Genomic DNA, 13,529 nt, shown 5'->3' on the forward strand with positions numbered 1-13,529 from the left:
TGCGTCGGGCCTGCCGTGGCAGACGACAGCTAACGCGCTACCAGAGGAAACCCGAGGAAAACTTCGATCGCGCCCTGCGGAGACGTTTTTGAGGCGCGATTTTGCTTCGTCAGTCAGTAACTGGTCTTAATAATGCCGTTTTGGAAGTAGCAACGCGACGATGCGAGACGGCGCAAATATCAAGTGTGCAGCAAGCGTTTGCGCACGCCGGATGGTAAACAAAAAAAGCCTTTTGCCCTCGCCTTGTCGGTTGCGGCAACTTAAGGCGCAGCAGCATGCCATCACAACGAAGTTCTTGTCCCTAACACGTTTGATCCGTTCGTGCGTACAGCACTTTCGTCGCACAGGCCCGAGAATGGCAGTCGGAGCGCGCTGGAAAGAAAAAAATATACAAAAGCGCGAGGCGAACTTCCACGTGACACGGATTGGCCAATGGGGGAGCGGAGGAGGCTGGGGCGACAGGAGGCGGCTAAGAGAGGGCGAGGAGGAAGCGCCGGGGTGAGCGCGGTGGCGGCAAGATCTGAGAATGGCGCTACTTTTATAAATATAGGGGCTTTATTAAACTCTAAGGGACTTTATTAAATTCTAGAGTTACAGTATACGCTCCCTACCTTTGGTAGCATATACAGTAACTCTATTAAACTCCAGCGCAAGACGAGTTGATCGTAGCCTAATGTTTAGTCGTTTTTTCTGCAGTGTGGCAATGGTGTAAGGCCATCCAAAGCCACCCTCATAGAGTTTCTAGTAAATATTGGAACAAGGAGGTTATATATTTATACAACCTCCTTGTATTGCAACATTGGAACCACGGTGCCGTGATTGGAACCATGATTGGAACTATACAATAACCATCCCACAATCCTGTCCCTGCACCTGAGGCTCTGGCTGTGCCCAAGCGGCGGGTTGCCGTATTAGCGAAATATGGAGAACCGCGAGAGGGCGCGATGGTGGAAATGTAATTTTTGTGTGTTGTCTACTACGCTCTCGCTGTGTCTACAAATAATTTCGTTCTCATTCAACAACATGTGATTTTTTGTATACGTGGAATCAGTATCATGACAGCATTTGATGCAGATGGACTGCCTGACGTGGTGCTTCTCCAGATATTCAGGCTCTTGAAGTTCTCTGATCTATGCAAAGTTGGGAGGTGAGCGGTCAGATCAATCGTTCCGACTTGCCAGCATACTGCCAAGGGGCGCATTGCGAAAGCTGTCTTCAACAGATAAATGAAAAAAAAAAAAAAAAAAACGGTGCAAAGCGGGCTGCACCGGTTCAATTTCGTATGCAGCAGTATTATTCCTAGGAATGACCAAATCCACTAGCATGCTGAACGTGTGTGTGTGTGTGTGCAGCCTTTGTTATAGTGTCTCGGCAAGGCGTAGTCCTGTCTGCCCTTGTTCACCTTGCGCACACAATTACTGCAATTGAATTACTATAACGCTAAGCAGGGCTTCGTGTTGAAAATGCAATCTTAGCGTTGCATCGCCGAGCGATCGAACTTTGCCGTCTGAGAAAATTGTAGAAAGGGATGCCGCCTAGCGCATTCAAATGTCAACAAAAACTTCGCGGCTTGTGGTAGCATTGAGTGGTATCAACAATAGTAATCTATTCGAAGTCGCCGATTGATAGCCGTCGAAGCGTTTTCCCTTGTGCTTCTTGTACTTAAAACTGCTCTGCTCTAGATTAAAGCCGTAGGATTCTTAATAGTGGTTTTATTTGCTAGCGGTAGAGTGGGCGCAGCCACTCTCTTTTGAAACGCAAGTCATTGCTATTCCCTGGGGCCGGGAGGTATTCAATGTAATGTTCTGAATGTAACACTGGTTCTCAAGAGTTCAGCGGCAGTTTCATACATCTGACCACGGCTCTCAACAGAGCCGTGGTCATTTCCGGCTGAAGTGCAACGCATTCGACTTCCGTCAATTGATCAACGACGGGTCGTACATTGGTTAAAATTATTCAACGTTCGAATCAGCGCGTTGAACACTTGTGGACGCCCTTTGGGAAGTTTGAACATGGTCGAATTCACCGGTATCGAGTCTCGGGAAAGTCGACTGTATTTAGGCGCGCCATTGTCCTCGTGTGACCAGTCTAAACAGTGGCAACATTAGTGTCAAGATGTCCTTATGCATTGCTTTGTGAGTGCGTCGTGAAAGTCGGAACACGTCGCCGCATCCATGTCAAATTATGAGAGAAAATCGTGGAGTTTCGTGGAGCTGCACAGTGGGCTACGGGGTATGCCGTTGTGGAGGGTTCCGCGTTAATTTCGACCATTTGGTGGTTGTCGAATGTGCACTAGAGCGCCGTCTGAATCGGAATGCGGCTGCCGCATCCGGGGCCATGCGTTGGGGAACCCGCGACCTCTTGCTCAGCATAACGACCCGTTATGTCAGTCGGTGTGTATGCACACCTTACATTGAAAGCGTTGAAGTATACTATATGAATAGAGGGAAATGCCGTACAAAAGTCCTCATAGATATTGTAAATCCTCAATATAAAGATGTCACCAGCACAAAGCGAATGCAGAGGGATCTCAGGACAGCTGCAATAATTAGAGGAATTCAAAAAGGCATACAAGTACATGTATATTCTTTTAGTATTAGTGTGACTTATTTAGCTGGAAAAGAAAAGGGGTTAGAAGATATGTGCAGTGTTTACTGAGTCAGTCCACTTGTGCCTCTCCCAATGTCATAATCTACCATTCTGTTGTAAATACTGCCAGGCTCATGTGAAGCCAACGCAGGTGAACAGTACAATATACACAAACAAAGGTCATTTTTAACAGAATGCTCTTCACAACAATAATGGGAAGTAATAAGGCAGCTAATACAATGTCTAATTATAGTGTAGCTGAGTAACAATACAATATACAATAATATATACACACAATCTACACAGTTTTTCTACACAAGATCTACACAATACAGTGCATTTGTCAAGTAATATAATCAAGAAAAAAAATCTTGTTAGTGGTTTTTATCAATTACATCAGCCATTGTACTGGTAAAAGTGGCTAGTGACACACAATTGGATCAGTGCAGTTCCACTCCTGAACTGCACACGGAAAAAAAAATGAATATTGAAAATGTCATTGTGGCTCAAGTAAGGTGTAAGAATGTTGTTGACGTGATGCACGAGCCTGTGGAAAGGAGACATATTTTGCCGAGTTAATCTTAGAACTGGTTATGAATTAATTGATGCAAAAATTTTAGGTAAGCTTGTTTTGCTCTGGTTGAGAGCATGGCAAGCCCCGACTGTGCTAAAGGTTGGTGGGAGAACCATGACAGTTATACTTGTTACGTTATTATGCAAAACTGCTTTGTCTCTAAGCCATTGGTATTTTTCTGAAGAGTTCTTGTCTGCCTTCTGGGCACATTCTCAAATTAGAGGAGCAGTTGCATCCTTCCCGGTTTGCATTTATGGCCTCAAATTTTTAACTTTTTTTTTTTTCATTCAGTTGTTGCATCAAATTTTCTGACTTTGCTTGCTCCATTCCGACTGCCCCATGTTTTAACAGACTAGGATTACGTTTTCCTGGTTTATCACCAGCTGCAGCACCCGCATTTTTCTGGCGGCGGCGGTGGGCACACTGTGATTCTTCATTTTTGTTGGGGGTCTAGGAGAGCAGTTTATTACTTAGCACTCCATGGTGCTAGGAGGGAGGGGGGTCAATGGGAGGGCAGGTGGAAATATTGGGGGGTTGGCTGTCACCCCTTGACCTCCTTTTGAGCCAACCGTGCTCATCAGCAGGCAGTGTCAAAAACCTGCTTTTTGTCCCTGGTTGCTGCATGGTGAAAAAATCCAGCATACTGCAATAGTGGCATCTTACACATTTCTGTATATATAAGTCGAATGAACGAAAACAAAAGACCATTCTTTTGGGAGACTGGGTCTTGCAGTTTGTCCACCATACTGTGCTGAGTCTTCCACCACTGCATTTTGAATAATTCAGCCTAAAGAATGTGCACTTTTGTCTCGACCATGTTAAATTTGAATTAAGTGATTTTGTTTTACCCAAGGCTATACGGTGTGTCAAATGGCTATACTGTTTGTTATACTGTATGTCACAGAATTTCCTACTAAAAAGAAAAATTAATGTCCTTCTCATGTCCCCACACGTATGAGATAGGCCCTGACTGCATGTGAGACTGATGTAAATATGTTCTAAGAAACATTAGTGTGCTTATGGTAACTTCTGTGGTGTGCTGTGAATTCAAAGCTTTGTTTTGTGCACATGAGAGAAGTGTTGAGTCGTAGTCTCACACAGAGATAAAGCACTGATTTGGGTGATCTCAATGTCCGTCTGAACTTGAAGCCTCTTACTGCAGTCGCGACTAACAAAAAAATCAATCCATCGGAAACCCTATTTCTTTTCGTACAATGCATAGCGAGGGCCTTGAATTTGGCAGTTGTGATGCCATGAAGTAGCACACTAGGACTTATTGGCCCTGTTGCCTGCTCTTAAGTTCACATACTACGTGACACCTGAGGTAAAAGGATCTGCCACGAGGGGCCATTAGTGGCGCTGGCTAACACTCCCAGGGCTAATCTTACACGTACACATATACTCAAGAAACATTGGTCTCCAATCCATGATGTGAAGGTGGTTGGACAACGAAGCTTACACCTAGAACAATTACCCATTGCAATGTAGCTTGAAATTATTCACGTGGCCACATTCGCGCACACTTTACCGAATTATTAGCCTAAGATGTTTCAACGACCTGCGACTTGGCTTGCGCCGCTACTTCGTGCACTTACAAGGAGTGGACCAGAGACAAGAGAAATGCACTTAAACACAGTTTCACCATACCTCGTATGCACGCTGCTAGTCCTCGCTATACGTGGCCTCCCGTAGCATTGTCACAACACAAATCAGTTGCTAGGCGGGTTCTTTTACATGTGAAAGTGTAGTTACGTCACTCCCTGCTTCGTATGCTACAGTTGCTGCTTCCTGGCAACTGCAACTTATGCAACCGTAATCTTTACCGGGAAACGCTTGCAGCGAATGCTATGCATGAAGGCGAGCTTTCTGATTCTTTTTTTTGCATGGCTGGCGCCACCGCTGCCACGGATGCGCAGAGGCAAGCGCCATCTGATGGTGCTGCAAGAAACCCTGCGACGCATGCATTGCGCGGCTCTTGCAGATTGTTTTTTTGCCCACAGACACGCCAAATGCATTGCGGGGTAGAGGTACACAGCTCCACTGTAAAAATTGAGCAGATATCCTAATAACTGCTTATTATTCATGCACTTGTTTCTACTTTGGCCAGAGCAATTCTGAAGGAGCACAAGTTAAGAACATGAGTGATTGTTGTGAACGCATTGTGTTGTGAACACATTGTGTAGTGAAACGCTTCTGTGTCTCTGGCAGGGTTTGCCGCCGTTGGTATGGTCTCTCACGGAGCCAGGCCCTGTGGACATGCGTGGATGCCAGCGCACCTGAAATCAGCTCAGTGCAAATGGACAGGCTGGCCTCAGTGCTGACAGACTCTGTTCGGTGGTTGTATGTGTCAAGCTTCTTGCACTGTGGCCTCTTCCTGTCTCCGGGAGCTCTGCGTGACCTTCGAGCCCACTGCCCTTACTTGTCCACCCTTGTCATCAAGAGTGCTCTTTTGACAACTCTCGATGACTTTGCCCCTGTAACTGTGGGAGACCTCCCACCCACTCTCAAGACCCTTTCACTTCGCCACTCTTTTTTTCAAGTGGACCAGTTCTTCTCGCTTTTGGCCATTCGTAACCTGAGCATTCTCGACTTAAGCTTTTGCTGGTGTGTCTCAGACCAGGACATTCCCTTTGTCACGCAGCTCCCAAACCTTCGTGAGCTCTACCTGGAATACTGTGAGGACATCCGGGATACAGGTGTGGCATTGGTTGTAAGCCGTGGCCATAACTTGAAAACCTTGGCCCTTGACGGCACTAAGATCACAGATGAGGCAATCCGCACAATTGCCGAAAATGCATTTGCACTGGAAAGATTGTTTGTTGGCAGCACAGCGGTTACTGATATCGGTGTTTTGCACCTCTCCAAAGGAAAGTGCTTTTCATTACAGGAGCTTTGTCTCTTTAGCACAAGGGTTACTGTGCAGACAATGAAGGTGCTGGTTGATGTTTTCCCACAGCTGCAGTGGCTGAACTTGGAGAACACACTCATTGATATTGGAGATAGTCCCCTAATTGCCAAGCAGGTGCCACCGGGCTGCACAGTTCTTGTGGATGGAGTGCGCTTTCACCTGGGGGTTGGCTGCAACCATTCTGTGGACCGGTTGCGACTACAAGATTGAAGAGGCAGCATGTCCTACCTGACTGCCATGCCAACCTTTAAGTGTGCCTCGTGTGCTAGGTAGCTCAAAGAAGTATAATTGTTTGAGACATTGAAGTGGGCTGGAGTGACACCAGTGTCCATGACAATTTGCCTGAATCAACACTTTACATGTGGCCCATACACACTGAAAAGTGGGCTCATTTAGAGTAATAGTGCAAACTATTGGTTTTAGCTGGTGTCGACTATCCCAGTCAGCCAAGAGAGAGTTTGGGTCCCACATCAAAGGGACCCTGAAATGATTTCTTAATACCAGGGTGGAAAAAAAAAAAAAGGCCATCTTGGCAACCATCGCATTGGCTGACATTGACGCCATGTAGCAAGCACAAAACGCTTTGGAAAAAGAAAAGAAATGCTTCTGCCTCTAGTGTCAACAGACAAAATGGAGTGCTGTTATAACACACTTTCTGATGATAATGTGCATCTTGCTGTTGTCTCCGTGACCAAGGGAAGAAGTACAGCTGGAGTTTCAGATTAGTCACTTCACTGAAGCGACATGGATATGTCCTTGAGTTGAGGTGTTCAGTATTAACTTTGGCACTTTGGTTGGAACACAAGCTGTAGATATTTGGTCTTCAGAGCTACGAGCATGGTACTGTGTCATTATGTGTAAAAGCAACATGAAGACATTGTCGCCAAGGCCCCATAACAAATACTTCGAATCCAGGATTGTTTAAATTGTACTTTTTATACCTTATGCTTGTGTAGCTTGAAAAATATTGTATGCATCTTGGCTGTATCAGATTACCATTAACTGCAGCTCTATTGCTTTGAAAGGCACTGAAACTCTGTTGGTGGAATTGCATTTGAAGTCCAGTGCAGCTACGCTTGATAACTAACACCACATGCACGGCTGCTGAGCACAAACTTGAACATTTAGTGTGTGATCAGCTGCCGAGGTTCAGAGTAGGAAGGAAAGAAAGCCATTGTGTTTGTTACATCGAAATGTCTACTTAAGATGCCTCAGCACTGTAGCTGAGGCGAAATTTTTTATTGCTTAGGAGGAGTGTGTGCAGGCCACAGTCATTGACAAACAGTGAATGTTGTGTTTTTTCAGAGGTGTTTTATGTATTTGCCTACCTCTGTATGTTCTTGCCTCGCTTTTATTTATTCTTATTTGTGTTTGCATATTACTTTGTGACTTTCATGGCTTTTTCATTTTTTCTTGTGCTGGAATGCATTTACATTTAAATGTAATGTCACCTGTGCACAAGACAGGCATAAGCTAAGAGCAAAGTTTAGCAAAGAAAGTATAGAATTTTATTCACCATTCATTTTATTTTTGTAATATCTTTATCATTATATTTTTGTAAGCAACTTTTTTCTGGTTATAGCATGTGCATGCTCGACCTTCAGAAACTGACTCTTGAAAGGTGTATGTCCCACCTCTTCTGTCCTTTTAGCTGTCAGCCTAAGTCAGATTGATTTTACTGTGTGTGGTGAGGGAGTGGAGGAGATACCACAACATTGTCCATACAAATACCATTGCATTGCTATCTGTATATTTATGTGTTACATGCTGTGTATGTGCAGTTTGATATTGCATCGATATTGCATCGACACAAACTTCACAAGTAGCTGGCAGGCCAGCACTAAACTGTCCATATGACATAAAGCCTGTGTTTTACAATTGGCATTTTATACAAGAAGCCACTGTTGAAATTTCTTGTGATGGAAATTTGTGGCAATGTTTTGTGTAACAGCTTGCTAATCATTTTTTTTCTGCCATTTGTAGTGTGGTTGGTGGCTTCAAAGTTAACTGATCTATAAATTTTGACTCATATCATAGCTTTCATTTTGCAGTGTTCAGAATGCCAGTGTTGTAATGTTGTTTAAAGGCAAAAAATGAACTAGCATCTTTTAGAGTTTGCTTATTTATACTACTCATTGCAGGACCTCATTGGAGTAGGACATCCACCTGTGAGAATAGGCTCACAGGCTTCATTTGTCAAGACAGAGATGTGTAGTAAATGTTGCACACAGCAACATATTTTTATTGTTTTTGTATGCAGCTATTGTAGCAGCTGCTGCTGCATAAGTAATGTTTTGGTCCTGTGTGTTCGTGTCCGTGTGGGAAGCTGACCATGTGCGTTGTAGGCTTTGGCCCTTACACATGCAAGCATTTGTGTGTTTGTCCATTTGAGAAGCCATGTCTATTTATTAATAATTCACTACTTCCCCACTTGTGGTGTGAAATGGTTGAGTGATCAGAGTGCAAGGAATCAAAGGGATTGAGTGATCAGAGTGCAAGGAATCAAAGGGACGATGCAGCATGAAATATTTTAATACGTGCCAGCCATAAGGTAATCTGCCTACAGTGTGGAGCACGGAGCAGAGACAGGGTGGAAGTAAATGAAGTGTAAACCTGATTGCCTTTTCATTTCTGCCCTTCCCTGGCTTTGGAGGCCACATTGCCGCCATTTATTTTTCATAATCAAGTTGTGCACTTTGCTGTATTTCGAGCTAAAGGTCCATTGAAAAAAAAAAAAAACAAATTTTAATCTAAGCCTTGAGCAAAACCAGAGCCATGTGTGCTGTGTTGGAACAGCTACCGAGACTCGAGAAAGCCTGCTTGGTCTTCCACTGTTCAGCCAAGGACATCTCGAAGAGTGCACCATGTTTTGAGGGTGCAGTTTTTTGGCTGCGTTTATACTTTGATCAAGGTGTCGGCTGTTAAAAACCGAGGAGCAATGTCTTTACCAAAGTCTAGGCAGACATGTCTGTCTTAATGTAGTTGTTAGCCTCAGCCAGGGTGCAGTGCACACCTTAACCCATACTTTTTTTTTTTTTGAAACATTTAACAATATGCAGTTTTAAATGAAAAGCATTGGCTGTAAGTGCACCAGCCACTCTTGCTGCAAACACTGTGCAAGAAAATGTGGCACTTTTGTGGTGCACGGTACAATATGCAGTTATCACTTATTGCTTACCGCAAGTCAACGTCAAAGCTTGTAATGTTGACATCCCTTGTGCGGTTCCTTGGTTCTGTGTTGTACAGGGTAAGCCTAGCTCATGTAGTTGTGTGTTACTTTTATGCTTTTTTGAGCATTGTATATAACACTAAGCAAAAGGATTTCTGATGTTCTGGTGACTATGAACTTTGGTGAGGAGGCCCAAGTTTATTGGTGCAGCCTAGAGATTGCAGTGTGTGATCATTGCAGAGTAGCTTTGTAATATGAATAATGTCTTTAATATCATACTAAGCACATGTAAAACCAAACTGGTCAGAATACTTTCCCTACGTAGATCCATTTGCTAGCCACATTTTTACAATGTCTAGAGGCTTTGTGGAGGATGTACTGCTGAAAAACTCATTTTAAGACTTTGGTATCATCAAAATTTTGCCAAACTATTAATGAGATTAGCATTATTAGCCTACTTTGGCCACTTTGTGTCTATCTATTCTAGCCTTTGTACCCCGTTTTTCAATTTAAAAAAAAATGTTTCAAATTTTCCTAGTGCTGGGCAGAATAAAACCCGCATCACACAGATTTCTTAAGCACCACAGCCCGATGCTTAAGAGCCACGAATGCCCGGGCTGAGCGAGGGATTAATTTTCAGCATTAGCACCCACCGGCGTAGTTTCAGAGGCCATGCAAAGACTTGGTGCGTGCTGCTAGATGGTGCATCGTGTCCCGAGGGAAGCGCGAGAGAAGAGCCCGGCTGCAGTACACGGTGTCTCGCTACATTGCTTGATGCTAATTGCATTAACGTCGACAGTCATTGTAACATGGGTGTTCTCTTTTTTCTCATTCTGTAATTATGCAGTGGCAGTCATAACTTGTAGCATTTGTTGCAGAGGTGTGTGGTTGCCACTAAAGAAATTGGGCAAAAGAAAACCTTATGCCTAATGTTTGTTTTTTGCAGTAAATGTGCAAACATAAGCTGACCTTCTAAAGCTACATAAGTCTGCCGTGGTAGCTTTGTGGCTATGGCATTGCGCTGATAAACTTGAGGTCACGGGGTCGGTTCCTGGTGGCTACTTTTTAATGGGGGCGGAATGCAAAAACGCTTGTGTACTTGAATTTAAGTGCACATTAAAGAACCCCAGGTGGTCAAAATTAATCTGGAGTCCCTCACTACGGCGTGCCTCAAATCAGATTATGGTTTTGCCTTGTAAAACCCCCTAATTTTTTTTTATAAGCATTGCATTTTGTCAGCTGGGTGCATAGCATTTGCTGCTGCAGTAAATTGCAATTCTTGTCATCATTCGACCATCTGCTAGTAGGCATGGTTTGTCCCACTTCTGTTCAAGTCACATGTAAGGTGTTGCCGTAAAACTTCGACATTGCAGAAACCACGTATTAGGGCAACAAGTCAAATCATCTTATATATATAGACATTTCTTTGCCAGAAGAAAAGATAATAGTTTTTTTTTCACGAGGTTCAATGAAATGTAATTGCATGTTGGCAATCGATACCTAGATTTGTGTTTCTTGTTAACATTATCAACAAAAGAAGTTGCTTCATGTAATGTAGCCTGGTCTTCAGTTATATATTCAAGCCAAAATTGTACTGTCAAAATAATGTCCTTGACTAAGGTGTTGCAGAAGAATTGGGACTATTTACAGTGTGTGCGAGTTTGGCATAACTGATGATACCATTTGGAATATTTATTCAAAAGCAACGAAAGGACACCCTATGTAGTGTAGATGGTCTGGTAATAAAGAATAGTAGATATTTAAGCTTATTTTATATATACCCCTTAAAGAAAAACATCTCTAGTTTTGGCTGAACTTGTGAAGCTGACAGTTGAAAAATTGATCTTGGGGAAATCACCTTGAAAAGCATCCAGGATCTGTGATACGTAATGAAGTTCAAGTGAGAGTGTGTAAGCTTGCAGCTAGAGAGTCTAAATATCCTGTCCGAATGTTTAGTATTGGTCCCTGTTATGATATCTGTAGTCCACAGCTACAATAGAATAGGGATAAAGCTTTTGTGAAGTAGTCTGTGCACGTAAGTGAAAACTCAAAAGAGATTGTTATAATGGTTTGTATGCTTTGTCTATGCATTTCAAACCATTCAGAAGCCAATTATGCAATTGTGTGCCTTTCAACAACCTGCCGAAGGCATAAGGAGTGTCGACAAAAAAAATAATGCTGTTGGAATGCCCTGGCAAAGAGCGTTTGTAAAGTTGCATTTGTAGTGGCATAGCTTGGAAAATTTTTAAAGTTTGACTGTGTAGTTTATGTGGTAAGAATGAATGTTTGCTGAAACCGTTGTTTCTGCCATTTCTGTTCACTTTTGCTTGAACTGGTTTGCAGCAGTTCTTTCCTCTTTTTTTTTTTTGCACATTGGTGACATTGATCTGCTCAGCTTATTTAGTTTCTTTATGCAGAGTGCATGCATAGATTGTATATGTACATGTTATCTCATGCATGTTATTTGAGTATACATATCGTGCTGGTGTTAACATTTTAAAGACATACTTGGAATAGTGTTTGGATACACTGGCACACTCAGCTCTTGTGGACGTGGTTCTCACTTGGTGCAAGTGTTGTACTGCAGAGCATAGCACTTTGTGTGTCAGCAGTTTTTGTGAGAAACGATGCGCAGTCTAGTTGGTTGTCTCACTATGAAGTCTAGAAGAGCTGGATTCACTAGTGTATTGATGAACAGAACAGTGATGGCTGTATTTCTTTTCTGCTGTCTATGCTGGCACTGTTTCATTGAGACTATTGTTCTTGACAAGGTTTTCAGTGAGGTTTTAGTGATCTGCCACCATCTTTTACATTGTGTTACAGTGGCATGTCGCTAGCGGGCAGCTGTACGCAGACTTAGCCTTCTAATGCCACTTTTACTGTGTGTTAAGTTCCTAAGAAAGCTTTTGTGGTACTGTGGACTAACTCTAGGAGGCACGCAACTTTTCTTTTAGATTGGTGTTTAGTAATTGGTTCAGGTCGCAATAATTGATGTCTGTTATGGAAGCACACACAGCCCTGTATAGATTATTTCTGTCTGTTCAAGCAAATGTTTGCATTTCTGTGCTAGCTGACATTGCTACTGTGCCATCAGTTTAGTGTTTAGTGCCCTCGCTTCTTCACTATACAACTTAGCTGTGATACATGTATATATGACACCTACAATAAATGTGTATGCAAACCATAGTACTTGAATACTTTTATTGACTTCATAGTGACTAGGTGCAGAGCTAGGAACTAATAGGCTGAACATTAAAGGTGTTTATAAGAGCAAATTTTCATATTTGGCATTGTAAGCAAGCTTATTTCATCTACTTCACTTATATAAGTGTGTGGTGGTGCTTGTACTGGCCATAGTCATTGGCTGAGGTGTTTGGTGTCATAAGCACATTGTCAGGCCATTTATTCCTTGGTTTAGATGCAGTATCATATGGGTGTTTAATAAGCATGTTGGTAAATGTCTGACAACTTGGAACCGTGTGTTCAGTTTGGAAAGAAGCATGTTCTTTGAGGGCATTCAAATTATATTATCTTATATCAAACTATATATGTCCTATTTTAATCCCAGAATATATGTGCATTTAATGAAAATTCCAGAATCGCACAGAACCCCCGAGCACCTGAAGCTGCACACTCCACTGAAATCCTTCCACGCAGCATGTTTTCTCTATTCGCAAGTCACTGCTCCAGATTAGGTTAGTGCACTAAAATCAACTGATCTGTATATTACAATAATATTTGAGGGTCCATGGAGCAATAACTAGTAAGAATGGCCAACTTATTTTAACAGGAATATGTATACATGTAAATATAGGCGTACAGCGCATTCTCAATACTGGGAACCAGCAAAACTTCTTGAAGTAGTTGTGTACACGCTTGTATGGCTGGGTACTACTAAAGCTCCTCCATACACGTTTTCGCAGACCAGGTTAAGTACCGCCAACCTACCATCCTTCTCCGCGCTCCTCCCTCACTCGCCCCTTCAGTTTCCGGCGTCAAGTGGAACTTAAGCAGTCACTGCTGTGTAGAGGTGCGAGTGTGCAACGAGGGAAAATTCAGGAAGCGGAAATCCCAGAAGTGGAAACCCCAGAAGCCGAACTGGTTTGAGCAATGAATCAGGGAACAGTGGCGCACATCAAAGCTTGGCACTACTTAGCAAAAGCGGCGGTGGCGCGTGGATGGAGGGGCCTTAGGTACTACTAGAAAAGAACACTTCCTACCAAGGCTACATTGGTTTTGTAGCTCACTGGTATTTTCATTGCTTTCAGTTATCAGTGTTGCTGGCATAC

At 43.1% G+C, this 13,529-nt stretch overlaps 1 protein-coding gene across 1 annotated transcript; it reads left to right on the forward strand.

The window, feature by feature from the left end:
- The first annotated feature begins 953 nt into the window (after window positions 1-953).
- On the forward strand, window positions 954-12,426 carry LOC119436205 (F-box/LRR-repeat protein 12). The gene is made up of 2 exons (XM_037702989.2): window positions 954-1,147; window positions 5,372-12,426. The coding sequence occupies exons 1-2, from the start codon at window positions 1,056-1,058 to the stop codon at window positions 6,279-6,281; spliced, it is 1,002 nt and encodes a 333-aa protein (XP_037558917.1). The 5' UTR covers window positions 954-1,055; the 3' UTR covers window positions 6,282-12,426.
- Window positions 12,427-13,529: the final 1,103 nt, after the last annotated feature.

This window comes from Dermacentor silvarum, chromosome 1 (assembly GCF_013339745.2).
Source record: "Dermacentor silvarum isolate Dsil-2018 chromosome 1, BIME_Dsil_1.4, whole genome shotgun sequence".
NCBI classification, from domain to species: Eukaryota; Metazoa; Arthropoda; class Arachnida; order Ixodida; family Ixodidae; genus Dermacentor; species Dermacentor silvarum.

Excerpts from the sequence above, each read along its gene's own strand:
- LOC119436205 (XM_037702989.2), top strand. The coding sequence starts at position 1,056 with ATGACAGCATTTGATGCAGATGGACTGCCTGACGTGGTGCTTCTCCAG. Across the intron at positions 1,148-5,371 it reads GATCTATGCAAAGTTGGGAG|GGTTTGCCGCCGTTGGTATG; the intron begins GTGAGCGGTCAG and ends TGTCTCTGGCAG.